Below are 26679 nucleotides of genomic sequence, written 5' to 3'. Positions count from 1 at the left end.
GCTACATTAAAGGGCAAAAATCGAATAGGGCGAACAGGTATCAGGGTGGCCAGCCGTCCCAATTGGCCTGGGACTATTTGGTGTTAGCCCTAAAATCTTGCAAGCCAGAAAACCCTCCAGCCCAAAGGAAACCAGGATAGTTGGTCATCCTAAATAGTATGGAAAACTGAATTAAATTCAGGAGGACAGAAAAGTAATAGCCTTATTTTAAAGAGAACAACCAGACTGAGGTTTACAGTAAAATTCTTTCTTGATGCTTAAAATACCTAAGTATAATCAGCATTTAGCTTCGGAACATATTCAGGAAACAGCACAAAAAGAATGTACAAAACTCATGGTTGGCACAGCAGAATGTAACGTGAAAAACCAAACAAACCACGATTCTGGCTAACAATTTCAGAGGTTAACCTCTCCTCTGGTCTTTTGGAGGCGTAAGCAGAACAAGGCATCGCACGGGGGTTTAGGTCCCCCCCAGGAGGCTGCTGCCAAGGGTCCCAGCACCTCGATCCTTTCCACGGTATCTTGGCTGCTCGGCAAACACCCCTTCTCTCTGCTGGAAGAAGAAAAGGATGCAGGAGAGAAGGAAGTCAGAGGCCCATCTGGGGAGCCGGGGTTCCCTACCTGAGCCCCCGCATAATGCCCTACAAGGGTCTCCCTTTCAGGATCTTCTCTCAGGTTTGCTCTGGTTGCCTTTCGAGGGCTGGGAAAGCCGCCGTGAAGAACTGGTATGCTGCCTGGGGTCAAGAAAAAGGAAGGAATACAGAATCAAAACTAAGGCAAACATGGCCAACGCCAGAGCCAAAATCATTGGTCCAGGAGCCCCCGACAAGGCTGTGGAGTGTTGAGAAGAAATGTATATCAGACCTCCTTTTTGATGTCTAAAAAGATACATCAGGACATGAATACTGAACCTGTCTCTGGAGTCATCAGCACCGATATGTCCGGAATCTGTCTTTGGATTTGTAAGTTCAGAGCCTTGTTAGATGAACATGAACTCGGCCACGAAGTCCAGGACCCGGGGCAAGAGAAATGGGGCGCAAGGGAAGTGCGGGCAGTGGCCCGCGGTGCTGGACTCTACCCCTCTCTCCACGGAAGTCGGGCTCGGCCACAGGACTCGTCGAGGCCACAGAGTGTGGGCAGGATGGGCACCGTCGCCTGTTGCCCCCCGGTCCTGGGGGAATTCCTGGCCCGCGTGTCCACTGCTGCTCCCCCGGGATGTGGAGCCCAGGTCACTCTGACTGGCAGCGTGAGCCAGAGCCCCGCGGAGGGCCTGCAGACCCAAGAGGGAGATAGACGTGCTCGTTGCTATATGCCACTGTCGTGTTTGTGTCGTATCCACACTCACACGGGCCCCCTGCCTTTAACGGGGAACGTAACTCGTCTCATCAGATCTGATTCTGTCTCAGCTGTGCTGTGCCTCGCCTGTCCTTAAGCCGCTGTGACACGGCGTTCAAGAGTGCTCTTCGTTCTGGGATCCCTGCTGACTTCGTGGGAGCGCAGAAGACCTAAAACCTCCCTTCTCGTTTTTCCGCTTTCTCAAACTCGAGGTATGACTGACATACAAGATGTTAGTTTCAGGTGTACATCCTGACGACGTGATGTTTGTATGGATTACAGAACGATCGCGTCTGTCACCACTTGTTTTTCTGCCTCTTCATAGAAGTACCTGCAGTGAATTATGTCCTTGGGCCAGCAAAGGTCACAGAAAGCGATTCACCATCAGTCCAGAATCTAGTAACTCGGTGGAGAGAAACAAGCTGTTGTATTCTCCTCTTGCATGAGGGAGGGGCGCAGAAGACAACGAAAAGCAGATGCATCTTTGCAACGGCCACAGCCTGGGGGCCGGTCTGCAGGAGGCAAGTGTCAGGGGGGATGGTGGTGGTGTTCTGCTCCCCCAGACGGGGCTGCGGGAGCCCACTTCTGGAGACTGTTCAGTCCCCGGCCTCAGGCATAGGTCTGGCCAGGGTGGGAGTGGAAGGACAGCGGGTCCCCACGGGCTGGCTGCATCCTTACTGGCAGCACGGAGCGGGTCAGTCTGCCTGCTGTAGCCAGAGTGCTCTCTGGGGTCTGACGGCCTCCTCCCCCTGCCCCAAGGGCAGAAGCAGCCAGCCGGGGCGCTCTGCCATCCCTCCCCGGTTTCTGGAACTCAGTCCCCCAACCCTGCAAGCAGCCCCTTTGTCAGACTTCCGATTACCCGACGGGAGCAGAAGAGTGGCTGTCTTGTTCTGCCACAAAGGCAGGGGGTCTGTAACAGTTTTACAAACACCCACTTCCAAAACGGCTTGCTCAGTGGGCGCCTGGCTGGCTCAGCTGGTGGAGCGTGCCTCTCTTGTTCTCGGGGTCCTGAGTTTGAGCCCCACGTTGGGTGTAGCGATTACTTTAAAAAGTAAAATAAAAAAAAAAATGGCTCTTCAGAAGCGTTGCTTATGGAAGTACAATCCTTGGACATCTGGAAAAACCCAGAAATTCAATTCCACTTACCGGCTGTTGACGGAGCGCTTGCCACGAGCCACCATCGGCTTTCTTGCTCCCCAGGGCAAACAGCTGGAGAAGCGGCCGGCCGCGAGCAGCATTCAACCGCTGTAGAAATACGGGAATGGACCCTAATTCCCCGGAGGTTCTGGAGAGCCCGGGGTTCCCTGCTTTTGAGAAACGGCATGCGGGCAGTACCTGTCTGGTCTGTAGTGCTTAAGGGTACTGGTAGTCCCTCCTTGCATCCAACGTGGCTTCGTGGGTAAGACGGAGTGAAGTAGCCTTCGAGAAATCCAGAAAGCCACATGGGCAGGTGCGACAGCAGACGTAAGATAAATACCTCGGAGCCGAGACGTTGGGAGCGACACCCCCGCTTTGAAGCTGTGGGCGACAGTCGCTTGTGGAGGCAGTCATGGCCATCGAGTGGACCCGGTATAGAGCGCTGAGCTTTGCAAGCAGCTGTTAAGCTGCTCCTAATATTCCAGGGAGAGAAGCAGTGGCCTCTGACGTCTGGGAGCTGGTCTGCTGCCCACGCTCCTCTGAGCCCTTTCTCCCACCTCTCACTGAGCCGCCCCCATGGGCCGCACTCCCTCTGGCTGCGAGGGGTCACGAACCCAGCTGGCTCAAGTCCAGGTGGCCCCTGGTGCTCTTGACCTGAAGGGCTTTGGCCTTTCCTTCTAAAAATGTCATACTTGTGCCCCGCACATCCTGACCACAAAGATGAAGACAAGTGGTGCAGGGAAGTGGACCCCTCTGTCCAGTAAGTCTTTCTTCAAGGGCGCGAGGGCATTTGGTCCCTGGTGAGCCTTTGGCACGGGAGGGGGAAGGCCAGACATCGTGGCTCAGAGAAGCGCCTTCTGCTGGCCTGGGCAGACCACCAATGCCCCACCCACACCTCCCTACAAAGAGCCTCCCCTTGACCAAACCCCACTCAGGTTCCCCTGAACTTTTCAACGAGGTCTCTTTTCACGTTCCCCTCTGCTTTGTCCAGTTGTAGCAAGAATCCTGCTGAGTTAATATTAACAGAATCCTCCATGCTCATGGTCTCATCACCTGTATCTGGTCAAATTCTCCAGACCCCACCGGCCCCAGGACAGGTCGGACCACCTGGCCTGCCTTCAGCGGGAGTCCTGTTAGGTTGGGTTAGCTGGAGTCTTCCCTTTACTCCTCAGGCTTCCTCTCCGTCCATTTCCATCCACTGACCCCCACTCTGCTCCTTGCCCGTCAGTTCCCACGTGTCCGTGCTGTATCCACAATGGAGTACAGGTGTAGATTTTTCTCCTAACCACTACTGCAGTGGTCTTTGATACCATGTTTTTACTGCTTCCGCTGCTCTCCAGCTCTGGTTTGTCTCTGATGCTCCTTCCTCTAGGCAGCGGCCTGGGGGCTCTTATAGGTCCCTGTTGTACCCGAGTTTGGAGCCTCTGCCTGCTATCTGCCATTGGTGTCTGTGGCCAGCAACAGGGACAATGACAGCCTGACCGCTCACTGTGTGGTCACACTCACTTCCTCTCTGGGTCCTATCGTCCCTGAACCCAGAGGTGTCTGGTAAAGGTAGAAAGGACCGCCCGCAAACAGCGCCCAGCTCTCCATGCGGGCTCCGCCTTCTGCCTCTGTGCTTTCTGACCACACTTTTTTAACCAGCTCTGAAGGAAGGCTTCCAGAGATGATGGAAATGCCTGTGCACAAACAGCCCATTTTGGGGAAAGCTTAGATCACAGGTAGCGGCTCACACGGAACGGAGGAGGGAGCGCAGTAATGAAGTGTGAGGTCAGGGGTGGAGAGGGACCACCTGACTCAGAGCTGCTGGGCTGCGGGGAGGACTGAGTATCTAGCAAAAAAAAATATTTTTTTTCTGCCAGAAGATTCTCAGGATGACATTTGCATTTTCAGTTATGTCGACGATTGGAAGCACAGCTTTCTCATCGGCTTCCAGAAACGGCATGCTTCACCTTCCCACAAGGTTTCATAAATTATGCAGGAAGAATACATTTTCCAAAGATTAATAACCCCTCAGTGTCAGCAGACGCCAACTGTCACAAGAGCCCAGAAGCAAACAGAACTCTGGCCTTTACCGCTGAGTTTCCTAGAAGCCATAGCAACAAAAATAAAGTAAAATAAAATAAAATAGGGACCCTACCGTTCATAAAAGGAAGCCGGCACTTTTGACTGGAAGCCCTGCGCCCTCCCCCACACCATGATGGGAAAGCGTGTCCTACACATACGTGTGCATGTGCTGTTCGCAGGGGAGCTCAGAAATAATCCGCTGCAGTTCCCTCAGGCTTCGGGTGTGCAAACCGAGGTCCAGACAGGGGTGACTGGGGGTGCGGGTGTCCCGGAGCCCAGGGATCAGCTTGCGTTGCCAGCCTGCGGTCAGATGAAGATGGTCAGCTTGGTCCTCAGCCGGGCTGTCCAGCTGCAGTCCCCGCGGGCAGCCTCACACTTGGGAGTGGACGTGAGGAAAGGCTGGTCTGCAGGCCGCAGGCTCGCCTTTGGCAATGATGTCCGCGTCCCAGCAGTGGCAGGAAGGTTCCGGTCCCTCATCGGCTCCTGCTGCTCCCCACGCTCTGAGCTGCCCCAGGCCCTGCCCACGAGGCCTGCAGGGTGGCGGAAGCTTCCGGCAGGGCCCGGGCCTAGGATGGGGCTGATGTCGGCCATGGTGGCAGGGAAGGGCCGTGTGGCCGGCCGGGGTGAGGACTCTGCCCTCGTCTCAGAGTGGGGTGTCTGCAGAGTTGCCTGCCTGCCTTCCTGGGGTGAGGATGGGGCCCCCTCGGCCATGGCACTGAAGTACAGCGTGGAGCTCTCCTGCCCTTCACCTCCTCTCCGCCCACCCGCACCCCTGCTCTGCAGTGGAGAGACAGCTCCGGCTCCTTCCCTCGGGCTACGCTCCCTCGGTGCGGCTGACTGCCTCTGGGCAGGAGCTGGGTGGTGACCGTCGCTGGCAAAAGAGACGAAACTGGAGGTTTCCAACAGGTCCACTTCTGAGTTCGGGACACCTTGAAACTCAGAGCCTTTCTCTGAGGACAGGGGGCCCTGGGGGGACAGTGGGAGCTCTTGCTGGGAAAACAGGGGCATCCTCTGCTGGGTGTAGTGCTGGTTCCAGCCCCACGCAGGGGGGCGGAAGCCGCCAGGACTGTCTTCTCCAAAGGCTGCATTGATCTTAGACACATTTCCTGTTTTTAGGGCAAGTTTCACCAACAGCCAGTGATGATGACCGAGGAAAGAATCCTCCTGAGCAGTCTGGCTTTCCAGCCTGGCCTCTGCCGGTCCCCACAGTGGGCTAGGGGCCTTCCCCAGACCGGAGAACTCGTGACTTTCCTCCTGGCATGTGCCCGGGCTGCCCGGCCTCTCCGCCGCAGGACCCGCTGCGATGGCACAGGACTGCCAGCTGCAGCCGCGCCAGATGTCGGGGGACCTCGGGTGCAGCAGGCTGTAATAGGTTACCAGCGACGCACTGCCTGGAAAAGAGGAAACACAAGAGCACGCGGTTATGTTCTCTGAAGTCCTGCATCCTCCCTGGGCCTGAGAACCCCAGAGTCTGGAATTCTGCATAGGGGCATGTAGTTGGGGTCCAGACAGGACTGTTGTCGGAGTATCAGAGCTGGGTGCTCGCGGGAAGTTAAGGGGGCTCCAGCTTCCACAGGCTGCAAATGTTTCCAAACTGAAAAATGTCATGAAAATGTTTAATCCTACTGATACTACGACTTCTTTCTCGAGGGCAGCTCTCACTGAGCACTCTGGGTGTGTGTGTGTGTGTGTGTGTGTGTGTGTGTATGCATGTGTTTGCGTGTATCCGCGCATGTGTGCACATGCATGTGTTTACATGTGTGTGCATGTGTTTGCGTGTATGCACGCATGTGTGTGCGTGTGCATATGCATGTGTTCACACGTGTGTGCATATGCATGTGTGTATGCATGTGTTTGCATGTGTGTACGCACGCATGTGTGTGCGTGTGTGCATATGTATGTGTTTACACGTGTGTGCATATGCATGTGTGTATGCATGTGTTTGCATGTGTGTGCGCACGCATGTGTGTGCGTATGTGCATATGTATGTGTTTACACGTGTGTGTGTGTGTGTGTGTGTGTGAGGTCCGGTAGAAATGCTAATTTTGCTTTCAAATAACTGGATCAAATGCTCAGAATGCAGCCGTCCCCACGCCAGCTGACGGACTCCAAACCTAGGGGAGGGGAGGCAAGGAAAAACCTCAAAAACCAGACCCGAGTAAAGGTTAAACATATCCATCAAAAACCCCATATCAAGGAATTTCCATGAGCAACAACACTTCCTTTGTGCATAAACATCTTAATCACATTGTTGTCAGTTTAATTTATTTTGATCAGAAGTGTTGGCCGTGGCAATAATTTCCTTAACAGAGCATTCCAGTGCCTCCCACGGTATTTCCAGCTTCCTGTTGTACTAGATCAAGTGCCTGGTTTCAAGGCGCCCGTCATAAACAGCAAGAAAGCTGAAAGAGACGTGGGGGAAGCACCCGAGGGGCGGGCAGACTGCATTGCGGCGGAGCTGGGGGCGGGAGCGGGACAAATGATCCCTGGGATCCTCTCCGACTACTCTTGGAGGATGAGGCGTGGGGGGTCCCGAAGTGGGCCTCCCGCGGGGGAGTGGAGACAGCATTCCTGTGGGATGAGTGATGGCTCTGCGGTGGGCACCCCTCAAGCCCCTCCTACACATTATTCTGAATTCTCACCGTGATGTCACCCGTCTTTGATAATGAGCCCCCCAAGGTCTAAAAGGGGACCTAACCCCCCCCTCCTCAGGCAAGTCCAAAGTACATGCCTTTAATGAGTAACATTTCCATGGGGCCAAATCATTCATAAGGTTCTGGGTTGCAAACCCAAGCTGGCATGCAATAGGTACTCAATAAATGTTGGTCAAGGGAGCTCAAGATGTCAGCCAGAGCGGTCTGCTCTAAAGCTTGTGTGCCTTTGACGATAGCTCACCCACCATCTTCTTGCCGAGGACTCCCTCCAGGGCCACTTGGGAATCAGGAGTTTGGGCAGCTCCAGAAAGAGGGGGAGAAGGATCGGCAGGTGGCTCTGAGCCCCTCAGGCTGTCTGAGCCCCAGAGCTGACCCTTGTCCCTGGCTCCCGGCTCACCATGCCCTGGGTCACTGAGAATGAAAACATCTCTCCTCCCCCGCTTTCATTTTTATTTCCCAGGTGTAGACAGGAACTCCCTTTCAAGCTGACATCCATCTGTTGAACCAGGTTAACACAAAGCTAATTAAGGAAAACTGCCAGGCACTGTCCTAGATGCCAGAGTGGAGCGGGGCGCAAATCCCAGCTCCGCCACCTACAGAATGTCTGGTCCTATGGGATATTACCTGACTTCCTCTGTGCCACCTTCCTCAGCTCTGAACTGGGGGTAACTCAGCACCCACGTCCCAGGGTTCTTGTTGGTATATAGGACCTGGTGTCACGTCTGGGGGTCCCTGCTCTGCTCCGGCAGTCCAGTGAGCTCCATTCCTTGCTCTCTGCCTAACCGCTCCTGAGAAGATTCCTGCTCTTAGAGTTAGGGCAATGTAAAGAGACAAGTTGGGGTGGTGAGGGAGGGAACAAGAAGGCGACATTGGGCCTTACCAATCAGAAATCCGAACAGGACTCCAGCTACGGTCCACAGGCTGGTCTGGGAGGCCCCCTGGAGAAAGTCAGTGGCTAACAGCAAAAGAATGATGTTCTCCAACAGCATAATCTATGGGACCAAAAGGAGAGTCACCACCCCTGGTCAGGTGCACATGGCCTGGGGGACACCCCCATCCTAAATTCTGCAGCAGCGTCCGTCAGTGTTGGAGGCTCTGTCCTCAACGCCCACTGGGGTGCCCACGGCTGACCGGGCCCCCTAGGGGCAGGGTCAAGGTCTGAAAGAGCTTCTCTGGCAAAAGGGATTCTCCCCGTTCTCAGTGCAGTTCATTAAAATGCCTGCAGAATCATAAACGCACAGGGAATGGAAGGGCATAGCCCACGAGGAGACTTTTATTTCCAACTTTTTGTATATCATGCCCTCATGTTAACTGCACGTGTGTGTTAGTTTCATGATGCAATAATTCAAAGTATCTTCAGGGCTCAGAGCGCCACTGAATTCCAGTGTCACAACTAGCGTCACAAACTTTTATAACAACTTTAGTATGATTGTTTTGATTTACCTCTTTAAAGGTAAATTTGGCCCTTGGCCTGAGGTCATAGCGCTCCTACTGGCTGAGCACGGGGCCTTCCTCTGCGGTCCAAGATGGCGGCAGCCATACAGAAGGTTGTACCCCTCACCCAGGCGGGCTTCTTAACTTTGATTTAGTTTTTTGGGTATTTTTTTTTTTTTTTAGGATTTATTTATTTATTTATTTATTTATTTGAGAAAGAGAGAGCAGGAGGGAGAGGGAGAGAGAATCTGAAGCAGTCTCCATGCTGAGTGCAGAGCCCAACGCAGGGCTCCATCCCACGACCGAAAGATCATGACCTGAGCCGAAACCCAAGAGTTGGATGCCTAACCCATGGAGCCACCCAGGTGCCCCTGGTTTCCAGTTTTTATGTACAAAAATGTATTTCTTAGGCTAAGTAAACAAACTGGAATAATTAGAAGATGGTATATTTAAATACTGTGCATAAGGCATGAAGAAAAACTAAATTGTAATACTGTTGGGCCAAAAGTCTTAGAAAGCTTTGCCGTGGTCATTCACAGGCACGATTTTAACTCCAGGAAAGTCAAAGAAGGAGAGAACTGACAGCGTTATGAAAAGCTACTTAGCCATCCTGAGAATGCCCACGCTCCCCAGGCCTTCAGGCTCTGGGTGGCCCTGTTTCAAAGGTCCAGCAGGCATTATTTCAGGACTGAGTGCCACTGCCCATCGGCCCAGTCCACAAAACTTGGAGTTTCTCTCGCTCCTCAAATTAACTGCATCTCATCAACCATCTGGTCCTGCTGAGTCAAATTCTTAAGTCTGTCTCAAATCCATTGCTTCTTTCTGTTCTTACTGCCATTTTCATGGTTCTGATCCCACTGCTTCCTGTCTGGGTGCTACGATTTCCTCTGTCTTCATTCCCTGTCCATGGTCTCTCCTCCACACCACTGCCCGGTGATCTGTTTCACGGGCAGATCAGACTTTGTCATCCCTCCCTAACACACCTGGAACTAACCCCCTCTCACCTGAGGGTTGTCACAACCCCACTCCTTGACAACGCGGGCAGGCCTGTTTACAATACGTCCCCAGTCTTCCTTTCCAGAGTCATCTTCCAACCCACTGCTCCCACAGTGAGTGTGCTGGCTTCTGGGATGGGCCAACCTGCCTGGCTAAGGGATGCCTGGGTGCTGGTAAAACATTATTTTGGGGTGTGTCTGTGGTTTCCAGAAGAGGTTAGCATTTGAATCAGCAGACTGAGGAAAGAACACGACCCTTACTCCCTCACCAGGGCAGGTGGGCCTCGTCCAATCTACTGAGGGTCTGAATAGAGCAAAAAAGTGGAGAAAGGGCAAATTCTCTCTCTTCTTGAGCTGAGACACCCATCTCCTCCTGTCTTTGGACATCCGAGCTCCTAGTCCTCAGTCTTTTGGACTCGGACTGAATTACACCACATTTTTCTGGTACTCTGGCTTGCAGAAGGCCTACTGTGGCCTACGTCAGCCTCCAAAACTGTGTGAGCCCATTCCCATAATTAACCTCCTCTTGTGTATCTCTATATATTCTTATTGGTTTTGTTTCCCTGAGAACCTTGACCGACACAAGGACATTCCACCGACAAAGATGGTCTCCTTGACCAAACCTGACACGATAGGTGTCTCTAAGCCCTCTTGCCTCGGCCTCAAGCCTGGCCTGTAAAAACTGTAGACACGTAGCACAAATGCCTTTGTCTACCAGCCCTCCCCCCACACACTAAGAGACTTGAACAAACACTCGCACAGCTCCTACCAACTCAGGGCTGCACCCTAGGGTGACGAGCTGGCCCCAGTGCAGTTTCTGCCTTTGAAAGCTAACACTGTCAGAAGATTTACTCTCCGTTTCAGCCGAAATCTAGTGAAAGGCAGCGAGGCCGTGAACCCCCTTAGACTAGCTACTTTGCAAACCTGCACGTCCAAGTCCCTTCTGCCTCTGCATCTCTGAGGTGTAAACCCTCTGCCACCCAGCACCGCCTCCTCCAGGACCTCGAGCTGTGTCTCTGCAGCACAAATGTTCCAGATAACCCTCCCGGCGGGGGGCGGCAGCCTGCTCTAACTTGCAGGAACACTGCCCCCTGTCATCACGATGTGAGAAGTGAGCTCCTCGTCCCCATAAACGCCAACCCACGAACCAGACGGCAGAGTCACCTTAACCACCCCCTTTCCCACTTCTGATAAAATTCCATCTCCCTGACCCGGCTCCGACATCCGACGTCCCCCCCAGTCCACCGCCCCACAAACTAGATCAAGGTCAGTTCTTCGCTGTGGCGAGGGACTTAACAAGCTTCGTTTCATCGCCTCTAACGAGTGGTCAGGCTCTGCTCGTCTATGACGCCACCCACCCTACTTTCCCGCGGGTCCCCGGCACTCCATGTTGCTTCGGCAGCTTTGCCCGAAATGCCCCCGCCCCCCTCACCCCCTTTTCTTCCTGCCGGCTGGGCTCATCCCCCGAGACCAGCTGTCAGCTCCTGTAAGGCCTTCTCTGACGCTCCTCACTCAGCCTCCTGTATTCCTGCAGGGTTTGCTCCGTCACCGAGCTTGCGTTTGTGGATCTGTGTCTTTGGGGCCACTGAGGCTCGACCCGTGCACACTCCGGCCTCTGAGTCCATTTCCAGCACACGGAGGAAGCTGTGTGTGCACACTTAGCTGAGTGAGTTGGCAACAAGTGCAAGACGGCAAACCGGGCCTTCCGGGGCATTCACAGATCAGCCAGAGGCCGCCTGCCCCCTCGGGAAGGGAAGGCGAGGCGAGGCGTTCTCCGTTAGGCTGGCCAGCACCACCTGACCCTGCCTCCAAACCACCGATTCCAGGACCCCGTCAGACCTGTTGGGCCAGAATCCCTGGCAAGGCACCTGGGAATCGACTTTGAAAAGCTCCCCGAGCGCCTCAGCCAGCCAGCCAGGCTGGGAAGTGGGGGCACAGAGGCCCCGAGGCCCTTTCAGCTCAAACCGCCCGGGCCGTGTGGCTTGCTGGAGGCCTTGCAGCATCAGACCAGCTGGATCCGAATACTGCCTCTGACTAGATGCCTGACTTTTTATGTCTCAGTTTCTGCATCTGTAAAATGGGTTTCGTCTCATCGAGTGCTGTGAGAAATAAGGCAGTTAATGAGCTTAGAACAGTGTCTGGCGCACGATGATCCAAATGGTAGCTGTTACTAATGATTCTATTGTCACTCCCAGGACCTGAGGACGAGACAAGAGCTTGTAGGAGCGTAGGAACAAGTCCACCACAACAACACCGCTCTCTTTGCCAATACAACAGGATTTACCCCAAAGGAGTCACTTTGTCAGGGTCAGGACTCATGTGTCTTCCAGGGAAGGTGCCCGCTGGGGATGGAGGGCTCCATGTAAGGACAGTGTGGCAGGCCTGATGTTTACGGGGTGTTTGCAGGAGGCTTGGACCAGACACCCAGGGACCAGATCACCGGCTGGCAGGTGACCCTGGACGTGGCAGGTCACCTCCGTGAGTGGAGTCCCCCGGCTCCGATAAGCAGGCTGTGCTGAGCCTGAAAGAGTCTGTAAGTCACACAGGGAGGGCTGCCCATCCTCCATCCTCCCGCACAGGCACTCTTACTCCTGGTTCTCAGGCATGGAAATCGAGGCTTGGAGAGCACGGTCTGTGGGCCCCATAGCCTGCAGGGTTGATCAGCCATTCAGGGCTCTCCTAAAAACAGGAGATAGTCACGCCACCCGCCATCTCCTGGACAGGAGCTGCCCCTCCTGCCCCTTCCGTTTGCTCATGGCTCCGTCCTGCAGGGTCTGCTCCCCTGGAAGCGTCCTCCCCCGTTCATCATCAATAATGGCCATGAGCTGTTGGTTCTTGTGAGCCAAGTTATTTATTAAATCTTCACAGGGGACCCTGAGAAGTGGGTGGATCTTATACAATCGTCACAGCCGCGCTGAGAGGCTTTGCGCTTAACGTGCGATGAAAAACAGGTGTGGAGCGTTCCAGTCCTCGGCCGAGTGGGCTGGTAACAGGGAAGGGCGAGCCACAGTCCCAAATCTGGGCCAGATCCCAGACCCCGTGCTCCGAAGTGCTGGCTGCCTTTCCTCTCCTTCGCTCTTTGCAATGCAGCGTGGCTTCCGCCTTCCGGTCCACAGCATCTCTGGTCACCCCAACAGGAAGTAATCCTCACCATCTAGTGAGTTCAGGCCGTTCTTGTCTCCTCGTATTACCCACATTCTGCCTCATTGTTTGGTTATCTGGGTGTGGAGCTTATCCCCCCTACTGGGCCAGAAGCAGCCTGAAGACAGGCCTTCTGTCACCTTCGTGGCTTTTGCATGGTCGAGGGCCATGCCTGGAACCCAGTAACGACTGAGCTGATTAACAAAGACAATGTGTAGGTGACATCACATAGCTGAGCTGTGATCTAGCTCTCAGACGGAGAAGTGTCTGCAAAACACAGTTCTTGCTACAGTGACCACAGGGGAACAACTGGCCATCCCAGTACTGTTTTCTGAGCTTGTCGTCTCTGTTTAGGACAGTAACTCCTTTTAGAATTTTTCCTAGGCCTAAGCTGTTCCTTCTTATATAGACATGTGTGCACAAGTACATACACACACACACATGCACGCACACACACGCACACACACGCACATGCACATAGAAAGTTAGTAAACTTAGGATTAAAGAAGCCATGACCCCACTTGCCACATAGAACACGGCCATCCGATGTCTGGAAGGGCTGTCCCAGAAGTTGAGGAAGCAGAGGATGTACACGGCCCCCACGAGCAGATTGAACAGCCTCCAGTGGCAGGTGCTGTCGATGATGTCACTCTGCTGTGCCACGAGCCAGAAGGTCATCGCCAACCAGTGGGCACCTGAAAGGAGGCAGGCCCAGGACGTCAGCTTCCAGGGAGCAGGGGCACAGACACGGAAACCGGGGCCTCAGAGCCGTCCTCTCTGTGCTGACCACACCTGACTTGGCATGCAGGGAGAGCGATCGAAACCCAGAGGAGATTTGAGGGGCACAGAAAACCCACCCCTTTTATCTTTGCCCGTATTGTCTCACTGGATCCTCATAAAGGGTAGTGAACCAATTTGGGGACGAGAAAACAAAGGCTAGCTTCGGTAACACCTCCCAAACATTGCTTCCCAATGGCCTGTGAGTTCAGGAGGTGTTTAAGGGGGCAGTTATGAACCCCCGGCTCCCTATGTTTTTAGTCACTGCTTCAAGGGCTGCAAGGCCCCACATCCAAAGGGAAGATCTATCTGTATGTGGTCCAGCTGTGATTTCTATTCCTATATTTGAAGATGAATAATATCTTCCTGAAGTTGGAGCTGATTTTTGTTTTTAATGAATAAAACAGCTAATCTTTCTTTAGGAGCACAATTTCTTTCAAAAATTTCTCCTTTCTAGTTAAAAATAAAGCTACCCTATGACCCGGCAATTGCACTACTGGGTAGATACAGATGTAGTGAAGAGAAGGGCCATATGCACCCCAATGTTCATAGCAGCATTGTCCACAATAGCCAAACTGTGGAAGAGCCGAGATGCCCTTCAACAGACGACTGGATTAAGAAGATGTGGTCCATATATACAATGGAATATTACTCAGCCATCAGAAACAACGATTACCCAACATTTGCAGCAACATGGACGGGACTGGAGGAGATTATGCTAAGTGAAATAAGTCAAGCAGAGAAAGGCAATTATCATACAGTTTCACTCGTTTATGGAACATAAGAAGTAGGAAGATCGGTAGGAGAAGGAAGGGAAGAAGGAAAGGGGGGTAAACAGAAGGGGAATGAACCATGAGAGACACTGGACTCTGGGAAACAAACTGAGGGCTTCAGAGGGGAGGGGGTGGGGGATTGGGATAGGCCGGTGATGGGTAGTAAGGAGGGCACGTATTGCATGGTGCACTGGGTGTTATACGCAACTAATGAATCATGGAACACAACATCAAAAACTAAGGATGTACTGTATGGTCAGTAACATAACATAATAAAAAAGAATTTCTCCTCTCTGCCAACAAGTGTATTAATGCTGGTTCCAGGCTCAAGCCTAAATATTTCTCGATGCCTCCTGTTCTCTTAGAACATGAGTACACTGTTCCTTCTTGCCAAGTGTATTCGCTGATGGCCACAAGAGACACCTCTCCTAGGCAGTGACACCCAGGACTCCTGCAGAGTCAGGCAGACCCCGTGGCCACTATTCGCATCCGTGTGAGTCTAGACCCAGAGCTGGGGGTGGGGGTTGATTCAGTGCAGATGCCCTATTCAAAACAGGGAAGAGGCCCTCAATCCAGCCTTCAGAAGAGATGGAGAGCTTTCAGAAGCGATGCACAACATTACAGTACATATGTATCGGGCCGGGACAGGTGGGACCCTCTGCCTGTTTGTCTACAGAAGAGCTTTCAGCCTATGATACAGAACGCGGTCTCCCAAGAAGGCCCCAGCAACTGCGGCTGTGCTCCGGAGCTGGCTGGGTGCTGAGGGCTGGGCTGTCTAAGCTAAGGGAGTGTGTCTCTAAGAGAAGCGTCCTGGGCTTTCCCCTCCCTAGATGCTCACGGGGGATGGAGTCCATTCCTCCACGCTCCTGACTCTGGGCTGGCCGTGACCACTTGGACAGGCAGAATACAGCAGAAGCCACACTGACCCAAGGCCAGGCCAGTTTTAAGAGGACTGACAGCTTCCACTCGCTTACTCCCAGAATTCCCAGCTGCCGTGTCCGCAGCCCCGGCTACTCTGCTGAGGAGAAAGGACCCAGGACGTGCGCTGGGGTACAGGCATGTGAGCAGAGACACCATCTACACGGCCAGCCCAGCGCAACCTCCTTATGAGTCCAGACACCTGCCATCCTGCTGCACCCACCTGAGATCCCCACCCTGGTGAGAACACCCCAGGTGTCCACGGAGCCCCCCAGAACCGAGGCTGATGGTTGTAATGGTGATTTAAGGCCTTAAGGGCTGGGGTGGTTTGTTACACGGCCACTGACAGCCAGACTGTAAGCTCTGCTTACCTCCAAAAGCCAAAACCCAGACGTGGTAAGCTCTGAAGAAGAGGACCAGACTCAGGACACGGGCCCCCAACATGCCCATCCTCCAGAGCTGCTGGCAGAAGAGGGCGGCCCACGGTGTGGACTGGTGACCCGTCTTCATGGAGCCCATGCAACAAGCATAGCACACCAGGGCCCAGGCCAGCGCGCACCAGGAGCACAGGGCGCTCACGCCTGCGAGGGAAGCGGACAACAGCAGTGTTGGTGGGGCGTCTAACCTCTTCATTCAACCTGGCTTCCCAGAGGGCCTCCCTCCCCAAGCGCCCTAATGGGTGGATAACACAGCTCTGAGTACAGACATGCACGCCTATGCTCAGGACGCAGCACGGACACGCGGGAGCTGCTTCCTCTGCGTAGGGCAGTGGGCGCTCCTCCCCAGCGAGTGAGCGGGGCTCTTCCTTTGTACGCCCTTTAGGAAAAGTGGCCAAGGCACAGCTCCTCTAAGCCCTCCCATCGAAGTTCTGTCAGCAACGAAGCCGTTAGATGGCCATGAACGTGAGGTTCCCTCCCAAATGTACTTTGCTGTTCAGACCCTAGGAAGGAGGTTTAGGTACAGAAATAAAACAGGAACAAAAACTGTGCCAGGCCCACCATAAGGACAGACAGAAGGACAGTGCAGTCGTGACTTTCACGTATCTCATGTGAGCACACAGACACGTGGACGCTCGGGAAGAGAGAGGAGGAGGAGGATGCTGGGAGAGAATCAAGAAGTGATCGAGAGAAAACAAGACAGAGAGTGAGCCTTCGCCGTAGCAAATGCAGGCCGGACACACGTTCACGGGATCAGAGCTGCTCTCAGTCTGCACAAGGCTCTCGGGGTCAGGCCTCTGGCTGCGTCCAGTTAGACCAGCAACTGAGGACGCCGGAGAAACGGGTGCACGGATCCTACGAAGGAACAGTGTGGGGTATCTTCCCAAGGTGTTCTCAGGGTAATGTGACCCATCTACAATTTCTACTGTGAGGCCTGACCCCCACCAGAGAAGCCAGCCCCAAACAAAAGCCAATTCGAACCATCATCTCGTGCTGGTGAGCGCGGGCCGCCCAGGGGAAATCATGGCACACCCGGCTTTACGACATCAGGCGTTCATTTCTATTCCCCTTGTGAATTCAGACGGTCCGTGCTCGGGGGTCGGCTTTTCTCACCTGGCACGATATCTGTGAAGTCCGAGGCGAGGAAAACATGCGTCTGGAGCAGCAGGTGGGGCCCCGTCTGCACGAGGGCTTCCAGGAGGCGGAGGGCAGACAGATCAGCCTCCTGCAGCAGCAGCTGGTCTTGGCGGGAGGCTTCCCGCTCCTTCGACAGAGCAGTGGACGTGGCGTCCCAATGCCTGAGGAAGAGCAAGGGCCCGGGGGGCAGAGCCAGACCGCGACAGCTTCAACGGGATGCCCCACACCCCTTTTCCTGGCCGATCGGTGACAGACATCCAGCATTCTAGAAAACAGGCTGCCCTATCCACGCACCAGAGCCCTGAGCTCGGGCCCCACGCTGCAGTCGTCAGATGCAACAGTGGGTGAGCCTGCCCTGCAGGGCCTGTCCTTTACCCCTGAAGAGTCGTGCAGCGATCAGGAAAATGAAAGTACTCCCCAGGCACACACACTTGGGCACCGCGGACCTCGCCTTTTCTCACGGTTCTTCCTCATGCACCCAGATCCCCCCTCGGCGTCCTCAGGAGCAGGAACAAGGGTGATTACGACACCTGCTCGCAGCAGGGACAACCGTGCCCACCACAGCCATCTGGCACAGTGAACTCCTTCTTGTCCAAGTTAAAAAAATAGGAGGGAGGTCATCTTAATTCTGCTCCTGAATCAGAAAGCAAGCTGCACCTTTCGAGTCCCTGAAAGCTCCCTCCATAAGGACCTCGCTAGGGCTCTGGCTGCGCAGAGCTCAGGCCTCGCTCTGATCTCTGGCCAGCACGTCTGTGGACAGGGCAGGCGGGGGTCCTCTTTGAGGATATAAACGGGTTTATTCATGGTTTGGAGGGCCCAGGAAAGGAGCTTAAGGAGAAGTGCCTTTTTCATGATCTGGGATCCCGGAGTGAACTGATTTCTTACTGAGTCTTTGAAGCTGTGATCTCTGACACAAACATAACGTTAAGGAAAAAAACCCAACAACAACAGAGAAGGTCAGGACTGTAAACACCAGGGGGTGTCGCTTTGCTTTCAGTCCCGAATCATCTGTTCTCCTGACGGGAGGCTCCCTCTTCGTACCCTCCCTGAAGCCTTCGCTAGTTCAAGGTGCATTTTCATGGGTTTTTGCCACCTGCTGGAGACAGAAGGCTCCAGAAACGATGTTCTCCACAAGCCCAGGGCTCAGCTGGGGACAGAAATGTCCATGAAAAGTCTCAGCTATGTCCATGAAAAGTCTAAGCAGGAAGAAAATCGTGTCAAATTGAGCTGTGGATCATGATGGAACGAGTCTGGGGCCTGACGACAGCGTGGTCAGGAGGGCTCCCAGCAACAAAGGGGCACACGCACCTGGGACAGACAGATGGGAGCAAGGCCTAAGGGAGCACGTGTGGGGCCGGCGGGGCAGGAAGAGGCCGCTGAAATGGTGGGTCTGTACTGGGGACAGTGACGTAGGGGCCGGACAGCAGGAGCCTCTTCCAGTCTAGCTGAGGGTTTGGGGCTCGTTTTTAAGAAATAGAGCCAGGGGGAATGCAATCCACCTGGTTTTGTGAACGGGATGTCTGGATCCCATGGCAGAGGGAGGAACTCAGGCTGACATCACTGGAAACTGCTGGGGGCGCCGGGATCACAGCTGAGGCAAGGGCGGGGGGTGGCCGTGGGAAGGGAGAGGACTGGCCACTAGCTCCTGTCAAATTCCGTCCCTGGTGTGGATGCTTCATTCTGGGTCCCCGTCGGCTCCCGCCCAGATTTCTGGCTGCCTGGCCCTGGTCTCTCCCCACTGTGCCCCATCGCCTCTACTGTCCCCACCACCATCTCCCTAAGGGCCTCATTTGACTGTGTTATTCCTTTGCTTAAACCTCATAAGGAATAACATGGACGATCATAGGGTCAGAGAGGGAAAACTGAAGGGGGGGAATCAGAGGGGGAGATGAACCACGAGAGACTCTGAACTCCGGGAAACAAACTGAGGGCTTCAGAGGGGAGGGGGGTGGGGGATGGGATAGACCGGTGATGGGTATTAAGGAGGGCACGTATTGCATGGAGCACTGGGTGCTACACACAAACAATGAATCGTGGAACACTGTATTAAAAACTAATGACGTACTGTACAGCGGCTAACTGAACATCTTCACCACCATCATCATCAAAACCTTTCCACTGGGTCTCCAATGCCTGGGGGGTAAAAGCCAAATTGCTCCCCTGGTGGCAAGTCCAGGCCTAATCTGTCTCTGGCCACACTCCTCCCATCTAGAAGATTCTCACTCTGCTCACCAAGCACACCATGTCCATGAGCCTTTCTGCCTCTGCAGTGGGAGGCTGTTTGCTGGGGGGGCCATGCCTCCCATGCTCAGGCATGTTGGGTCCCCCGCCTCCTCAGCCCTGACCCTAGCGCTCCCGTGCCAGCGCCCGGGTTCCCAGACGTGAGCTTTGGAACTCACGTCCCGGAGGCCTATTTAAGTCCGGTTGCTGGGCCCCAGGCCCAGAATTTCTGGTCAAGTAGATGCATGTGGAGAATCACGGGAAGTCTGCTGTGATGTGATGTGGGTGCGGGTGCACCTTGCAGTCTTGCATTTTTGAGGAGTTCCCGGTGGTGATGATCCATGGCTGGTCCCTGAGCCCTCCAGCCTCTCCCCCAGCACAGCGAATGCCTTCTCTCTGTTCTCTGAGGTCCCTGCCTACAGCTGCAGCCCCCATCAGGCTTCAGCGCCCACATCACCATGCGCGTCCACACACGTCTCGAAGTGCGAACAAATGTGCACCGAGCATATCGCGCGGTGTGGATGCGGGTGTAAGATTTCCAGATGCATTAGGAACAAACGCTCCAAGCGGACTTTGGAAACACAGTAGTTAACCCAACTTCGGAATGAAATTTCCCAGCAAGCTCTGATCTGTCCTCACTGGCAGCTTAAGGAAGAAGCCATACATACCCACTTCATCTAGAAATCTAGAACCGTCTATCACAGGCCCGCAGCTTGAAGAGGACGCGTGCGGCCCTCCGTCTTCACGCCTTTTGGCGAAGTTGAACCTGAGATAGTGAACAGCTCGAGGTTTGGGCTACGGCTGTTCCTTTTGTTAATTTCTTTCTTTTTTATCGTGGTAAAATACAGATAACCTAAAATTTGCCATCTGAACCATTTTAAATGTACAGTTCAGTGGTATTGATAATTTATTAACATAATTTAAACTAACGCTACAATTTAGTAGACTATTAATAATTTGTAGTAATTTATAATGGTGTGCAACTATCCCCAGCACCCATCTCAGAACTCTTCTTACCTCGTAAAACCGACACTCTGCCACCATTAAACATTGAGTCCCACTGCTGTGCTTTCTGTCTCGGTGAGGTTGACCAGAAGTACGTCGTGTAAGTGCATTATATGGTATTTGCCCTTTTGGGACCGGCTCATTTTACCTAGCATAAAGTCCTCAAGCCTCACCCGTGTTGTAGAACTCCCTTCCTCTTAAAGACTAAATCATACTCCGCTGTGTGCACAGACCACATTCTGCTCGTCCAGTCATCTGCTGATTTGCTTTGCTCCATTTCAGCTCTTGTGAACCATGCTGCATGGACACGGGTGCACAACTCTCTTGCCCAGACCTTGCTTCCGAAGCCTTAGGTGCACACCCAGGAGCGGGACTGCAGGATCATAGGGTAGTTCTGTTTAATTTTTTGAGGAACCTCCATACAGTTTTCCGGAGTGGCTGCGCCAGCTTGCATTCCCACCAATGGTGTGAGAGGGCTCCCCTTTCTCTGCATCCTGCCAACACCTGTTGTTTCTTGTGTTTTGATTTTAGCCATTCTGACAGGTGTGCGGGGATAGCTCGTGGTGGTTTTGCTTTGTACTTCCCTGATGATCAGTGATGTGGAGCCTGGTGAAAGGATTTTACATACTTTTAAATATTAAATTTTTACCTATCTGTGTTGAGCTTGCCTTCCTTACATATCCTTAAAGTTCACCTCAACTTTCTTTTTAAGAACTTAGAGCTTCCACTAAAGAAAAAATGTCTAAACCAAGACAGGCCCTAAGTGTGGGATGAGTTAGGCATTCCTTGATCACTTCATGCTGAGGTTCCAATGAATTTATAGGCTTAAACATTTTTTTTTAAAGATTTTGGCAACCTGTAGCATTATACTGGAAATATAAAAACTAAATGGAGAAAAGTAACTGACTTCGTTTAAACAAGTGATCACTAAAGCCAGGGTCACCTGAATAGAGTCAGACTTAACATTAACAATGAGAGGCGTTTGGAATAAAAAATACATATATGTTTTATGTGTTTACACTTTTCATAAGCTACTTTGCCTCAAGAGATTCGTGTTTCGTCAGTTTTTCTGTCAGCAGTAGATGTTTCCGCATTAGCTTATAAAGTCACCTAAAGTGATCCAGTCTTCAGGGTCAGTCAGGATTCCGCAAAATGCGGTTGTTTGGCTCCTCCTACCGGTGCTTTCACAAAACTGCACTTTCTGAAACTTCCTCGCAGGCCACACAGAAAGTCTCGCAAAATTCAGCTGTTTAAGGGCTGCTCATCACCCAGTTCTCTTTATGGGAACCCAGCCGGCCGGTTCCCGGTTCCGGGATGAGGAGCAGATCGGCTGCTTTCTATTTCAACTTTCAAAGCTTTCTTCTAAGGAAGTGGATTTCTGTTTGTGTGTTTGGTTTACTTTAAAAATTTCAGAAACACTGCAAACCACGTAGCTTCTTACGCCTGCTGGGCTGTTTATAAAACTTAGAGCCATGTTTTATTTTTCCCTCTCCTCCCCTATGATCCTCTGTTTTGTTTCTTAAATTCCATATGATCAGTGAGATCATATGATACTTAACTTTCTCTGATTGACTTATTTCATTCAGCATAATACCCTCTAGTTCCATCTACATCGTCGCAAATGGCAAGATTTCATTTTTTTGATGGCTGAGCAGTATTCCACTGTCTGTGTGTGTGTGTGTGTGTGTGTGCGTGTGTGTGTGTGTGTGTGTGTGTGTGTATACCACATCTTTATCCATTTATCTGTCGATGGACAGCTGGGCTCCCTCCACAGTTTGGCTATTGTGGACATTGCTGCTATGAACATTGGGGTGCAGGTGCCCCTTCGGATTGCTACGTCTGTATCTTTGGGGTAAATACCCAGTAGTGCAATTGCTGGGTCATAGGATAGCTCTATTTTTAACTTTTTGAGGAACCTCCATGCTGTTTTCCAGAGTGGCTGTACCAGCTTGCATTCCCACTAGCAGTGTAAGAGGGTTCCCCTTTCTCCACAACCTCTCCAACACCTGTTGTGTCTTGTGTTTTTTATTTTAGCCATTCTGACAGGTGTGAGGTGATATTTCATGGTGGTTTTGATTTGCATTTCCCTGATGATCACTGATGTGGAGCATTTTTCATGTGTTTGTTGGCCATCTGTATGTCTTCTTTGGAGAAATGTCTGTTCATGTCTTCTGCCCATTTCTTGACTGGATTATTCGTTTTTGGGTGTTGAGTTTGATAAGTTCTTTATAGATCTTGGATACTAGCCCTTTATCTGATAAGACATTTGCAAATATCTTCTCCCATTCTGTAGGTTGTCTTTTGGTTTCGTAGACTGTTTCCTTTGCTGTGCTTTGGGGCTGGGGTAACTGGGTGATGGGTATTAAGGAGGGCATGTGACACGGTGAGCACTGGGTGTTGTATGCAACTGATGAAGCACTAAACTCTACCTCCGATGCTAATAACACACTATATGTTAATTAATGGAATTAAAAAAAAAAACTTAAAGCCAAATTCATGGCTCTCCATGAACAACTACGTTTTCACTTTATCCTGCTTTCTGACCTATTGTTCCTCTTCCTGACTTTCTCATATCTTTTTCTTCCTTTTAAATTATGTGGGTTATTTTAAATTCCCCTTATTTTTTAAAAGAGAAAGAAATACAGCCGACTAGTTGTTCTTCCTGAGGCCTAATTTTCCTGACTCTCCTCCTTTATCCATCTTAGTATTAATACTTACCAGAAACTCACAGCACCGCTTACAAAACTTTGAGGGAGCATGGAGAAGCAAAGAATGTGGGGTCCCGGGTGGACCCCACAGCACAAACACAGACCATCGTGGGCCTGACACAGCCCCATCCCTGCAGAAGGCACTGGACTGGATGGGCCTGAGGGTCTTCACACAGCCCCAGAAGGCAAACTTATTGGGTGGTTGTTCTGGAAGCTTCTCTCAAGTGACTGGCATTCACTGAACTCTCCTTCTGAGTCATCAAATGTTTGGTTATCCGTCCTCAAGGTCATATACAGGGCACCCCAGCCCTTCGTGGGTTTCCTACTCGGCTGGGCTGAGGGAAGGGGCTGACATCTCTACTATGGTAGTTGGTGCCCAGGAGGGCCTCGAATCCTTGGTAAGTCTGAGGAAAAAACCATCTTTGCTCTCCTCCCACGAGTAAGAGGAACCACCCTGCCTGAACACAAAGGCCAGGCTTTGGGTAGAATTGTTGTGGTTGCAAATGTGCGCTGGTGCCTTCAGAGGGGGAGGGCTCCAGCTCTGAGGGGCCCAGTGAACTCTGGGGTGGTTGCCTGATGTCTTCATTGGAAGCAGCCTCTACACTGGGTGGAGAGGAATCATTCCTTTCTGAAACTGATTCTGAATGAGGAATCATTCCTTGTTCAAAGTCAGCTAAGAAACCCGAAAACTTACCTCAGCTCCTCCAGAGAAAGCCCTGGGGTTGGGCTGAAGGCAGAAACCTCCCAGAACAGCCAGCAGCACAGTCTGAGATCTCAAACTTGCGCTGACTTCCCGAACACCCTTCCAATCCTTGGCATCTAGGACTTAAACACCTGAGCTGCACGGCTTCCCTGATACGATCCCCAAACGTGTCTCCCTTTTTCTTTTTTTATTCCTGGCAACTATGGGGTTATGAGGTGGCTAAGAGCTGAAATTTTCCATTTACATAAACTCACTGACAGATGTCTCCCGACACTCCAGGTATCCAGGTACTCCCAGGGTAAAACAGTATCTGGCCCGCGGAGGTGAGCCACAGGTCAGGCTCCTGGGCACCGGGCCCATCGAGGCTGCTTTGTTTATGGGAAAAAACCGGGCCTGGCTCTCAAATGGCTTCGTTCTGAAATAAAGCCTCGATGCAAATCTCACCAGGCCAGCTGCACGGCCTAGTGTGTGGCTAAATCCATGTCACCGTCTTCCAACTAAGGTACTAGGGGTTTAAATGCAACTGCCGTAAGTGAGGCACTTTCTGTGGCTCCAAAGCCTTGACCTACAAATTGAAACAAGAGCAAGACAGAATTCGGCCAAAGACCAAAAAACCCAAAAAACAAAAAAGCTTTTGAAGGGTCACAGCTGCCTCTGGAAGGAGCTTCCTGATGACAGAGATTCTCAAGGACGTGCAGGCTGGAACAGGGGATGCCTATCAGAGCAGGGTTCAAAGTGGTGGCTTGGAGCATTCTTCCAACCCCGAATTTCATGACCCTAAGGATGGAATGCACAGCCTCCCACCGCACTTATGAAATCCCGCCCCAGAGGTGAAAGGAGGCTGCTTGTTCTTACCGCTTCCACACGCCAAGCTGAAGGAGATGCAGCACGACCGACAAGCACTGACCTTGCTGTCCATCCGCCCGGAACCACACATAGCTCACGCCCTGGACCAGGAAGCCAGGCAGCAGCACAGAAAGGGCCAGCCACCCCCAGAGCAGCTGTCCTGAGCTGAAGTAGTAGACCACGGAGCAGAGGCCTGCAGCATGGAAGAGGAAAGACGAGAGGGTAAGTGGAAGGCCGGAGGGGAGAGTGAGCGGCCCTCCAGCACTGTGTCTCCAGCACGGGTGGGGCTCTCTGCTAGACCCAGCCCAGGCACAGCCGCGGCCAGCGGCATTCTAGACAGGTGTGCAGGGGGATGAAGGTGCCAGGGCTTTCCGGGGGACCCAAAACATCAGACAGCATGGTCACAGAGGGCTGTTGGACCACACAGGATAGCACCCACAGAAAATACCTGGCACCTGGTATGTGCGTTGAAAAAATCCCCTCCTCTCTGGGGATTGGTTTTTTTAATTTTTGAGGATGCTCAGGAAGAGACAAATCTAGGGAGGATCTGTACTCTCAATCAGCAGCAATGGGGGAGGGGTGCTTGTGTCTGTCCAACACTGGCAGGTGCAAAAATTCACTGTAATCGTTTCATAGGATTGTTGCTTGGGTTTTCCAGTGTTAAAGTTTAAAATGGATTTATGGGCACATAGCGCTGCAAATTATAGTGGAAACACAGCATTGCTCTGGGTCCAGGTAGGAAGCCTGCAGGTCTGGACCGAGGGAGGAGTGGCCAGGAGGAATGGCCAGGCTCTGTTGGGGGCTTGTAGCCCCCTGGGGTTCCTGCTCCCCACCCTCTCAACCCGCCAAGGCAAACCAGGGTCTCCAGCACAAGACATCTTTGGAGGAGTCACCACCCTGCCTAGGCCAAGCAATGCTAAGGCCCTCGTTGGTTCCCTGGTGAGAGGGAATGTGGCCACAACGTCTGCGGGAGCACCTCTGGTGGATACTGACGGGGGTGGGGGTGGGGGGGGTGGGGGGGGGTGTCCTGTGTTGCCTGAGGCCTTCTTGTCTGGGCACTGGACCTGGGAGATTTGGAGCCGACCTCACTCGGCCTCCTCCTGGGTGAAGGTCCGACCCAGGGAGCCCTTGAAACTGCGCTGTGGGGACGCCCCAGGGGAACCCACAGGGCAGTGTTACAAACTGAAGACCCCGCCAACCCTGAGGCAACAATTTGCCCCCATGGGTAAAGTTGCGAGAGGGCGCCTGCCGGGGTCCCCAAGTAAGTGCGTGCTGGGAGGGGCGCAGGGCCCTGGAGGTCTCAAGACTGGGCGCTCATTAAACTCCCACCCCTACCAGGGAACCCCTCAGCAGGAAGCCGGGCAGAAGTGGGGGGAGGCCTCCTCCTGGCACAGGAGTTACAGGTTCAAAGGAGAAAGGCGCTAAACAGTGTTGCCATCTTGCTGGGCCAGGACGCGCTCCCCCAGCAAGCGGTCTGGCCGCGTCCTGAAGCCCGCCACGGATAACAGTCCTCCTGGGCCACGCGGCCGCCTCCCCCGCCGCCGAGGCCCCCTGGCCGGCCGGGGAGGGGGGGAGGGCGGGGAGCGCACGGCGCACTCAGGCCCGCGGCCCCGCGGCTGCGTCCAGGAGGCCTTTCCGGAGGGAGCGGCGGGAATACACGTGCCCAGGCTCCAGGAGAGGGCCGTGAACCCGTGGGGACCCACCGGGGACTGGGAGGGCGGGCGGCGTGTCACCGTGCGCGCACGTGCGCACAGAGCTGTGCGCCCGCCCGGGCAGGCTGCCTGCTGAGGCAGGGGTGGCCCGTGCGTCCCCGGGCGTCCGGATGGGTCGGGGGGCTGGAGGGGTGAGCGGGGCAGGCGCCCAGTTGGGGCCGCCGGGCACTCACGCGCGCTCTGCTCGGCCGCCAGCAGCAGGGCGGACAGCCCCAGGGCCCCAGCGTGCATCCTCCGCGCAGCCGCCCGCCGGACCCGCCTCCTCGCCCCCGCCCCTTCCCCTGCCTGCCGCCCGGTGTCGGGAAGGCTTCCGGCCCCAGAACCCACTACGGGAGCCGTGGGGGCGCGGAGTCCCAGTCGGGGACAGAGCAGGGCAGCCCTGAGTCTTCTGGTCCCTCGGTGGTTAAGTACAAATCAGATCAGGCCCCTTGACGTGGCCAGAAGTTTCTCTGCCGTTCCCCAACCTTATAAGGCGCCCTGGAGAAGTACTGCCTGATGGTTGTGACTGCAGGTGGGCTGGTCACCAGGCGGTTAAACTGGTCACCGCCTCTGGAGCCGCTGAAAGACAGCCCAGTGAACCACTAGTTAGTGCACTGGGATGGAAGGACCTGGATCGGAAGCGCTAATTGGTCTTTTCGAAATTTCACAAGGGATGTTAGCTGGCCTCTGCATCTCACCCT

At 53.4% G+C, this 26679-nt stretch overlaps 1 protein-coding gene across 1 annotated transcript; it reads right to left on the bottom strand.

Annotated features, from left to right (window-relative positions):
* Positions 1 to 226: 226 nt before the first annotated feature.
* Positions 227 to 26230, bottom strand: XKR5 (XK related 5). The gene is made up of 8 exons (XM_040643175.1): positions 26173 to 26230; positions 24297 to 24480; positions 16782 to 16966; positions 15603 to 15812; positions 13289 to 13458; positions 8074 to 8185; positions 4698 to 5930; positions 227 to 553 (listed from the first exon to the last, which is right to left on the bottom strand). Exons 1-7 carry the CDS (start codon positions 26228 to 26230, stop codon positions 4846 to 4848), a joined length of 2004 nt encoding a protein of 667 aa, XP_040499109.1. The 3' UTR covers positions 227 to 553; positions 4698 to 4845.
* Between the last annotated feature and the right edge of the window lie 449 nt (positions 26231 to 26679).

The sequence above is a fragment of the Ursus maritimus genome, unplaced genomic scaffold (genome assembly GCF_017311325.1).
Source record: "Ursus maritimus isolate PB19 unplaced genomic scaffold, ASM1731132v1 scaffold_28, whole genome shotgun sequence".
In the NCBI taxonomy this organism is placed as follows: domain Eukaryota; kingdom Metazoa; phylum Chordata; class Mammalia; order Carnivora; family Ursidae; genus Ursus; species Ursus maritimus.
Note: the sequence above shows the minus strand (reverse complement) of the source record. Positions and strands in the feature narration are given on the sequence as shown.

Excerpts from the sequence above, each read along its gene's own strand:
- XKR5 (XM_040643175.1), bottom strand. The coding sequence starts at position 26,230 with ATGCACGCTGGGGCCCTGGGGCTGTCCGCCCTGCTGCTGGCGGCCGAG. Across the intron at positions 16,967-24,296 it reads CAGCTTGGCGTGTGGAAGCG|GCATTGGGACGCCACGTCCA; the intron begins GTAAGAACAAGC and ends GCTCTTCCTCAG. Across the intron at positions 15,813-16,781 it reads CTTCACAGATATCGTGCCAG|GCGTGAGCGCCCTGTGCTCC; the intron begins GTGAGAAAAGCC and ends CTTCCCTCGCAG.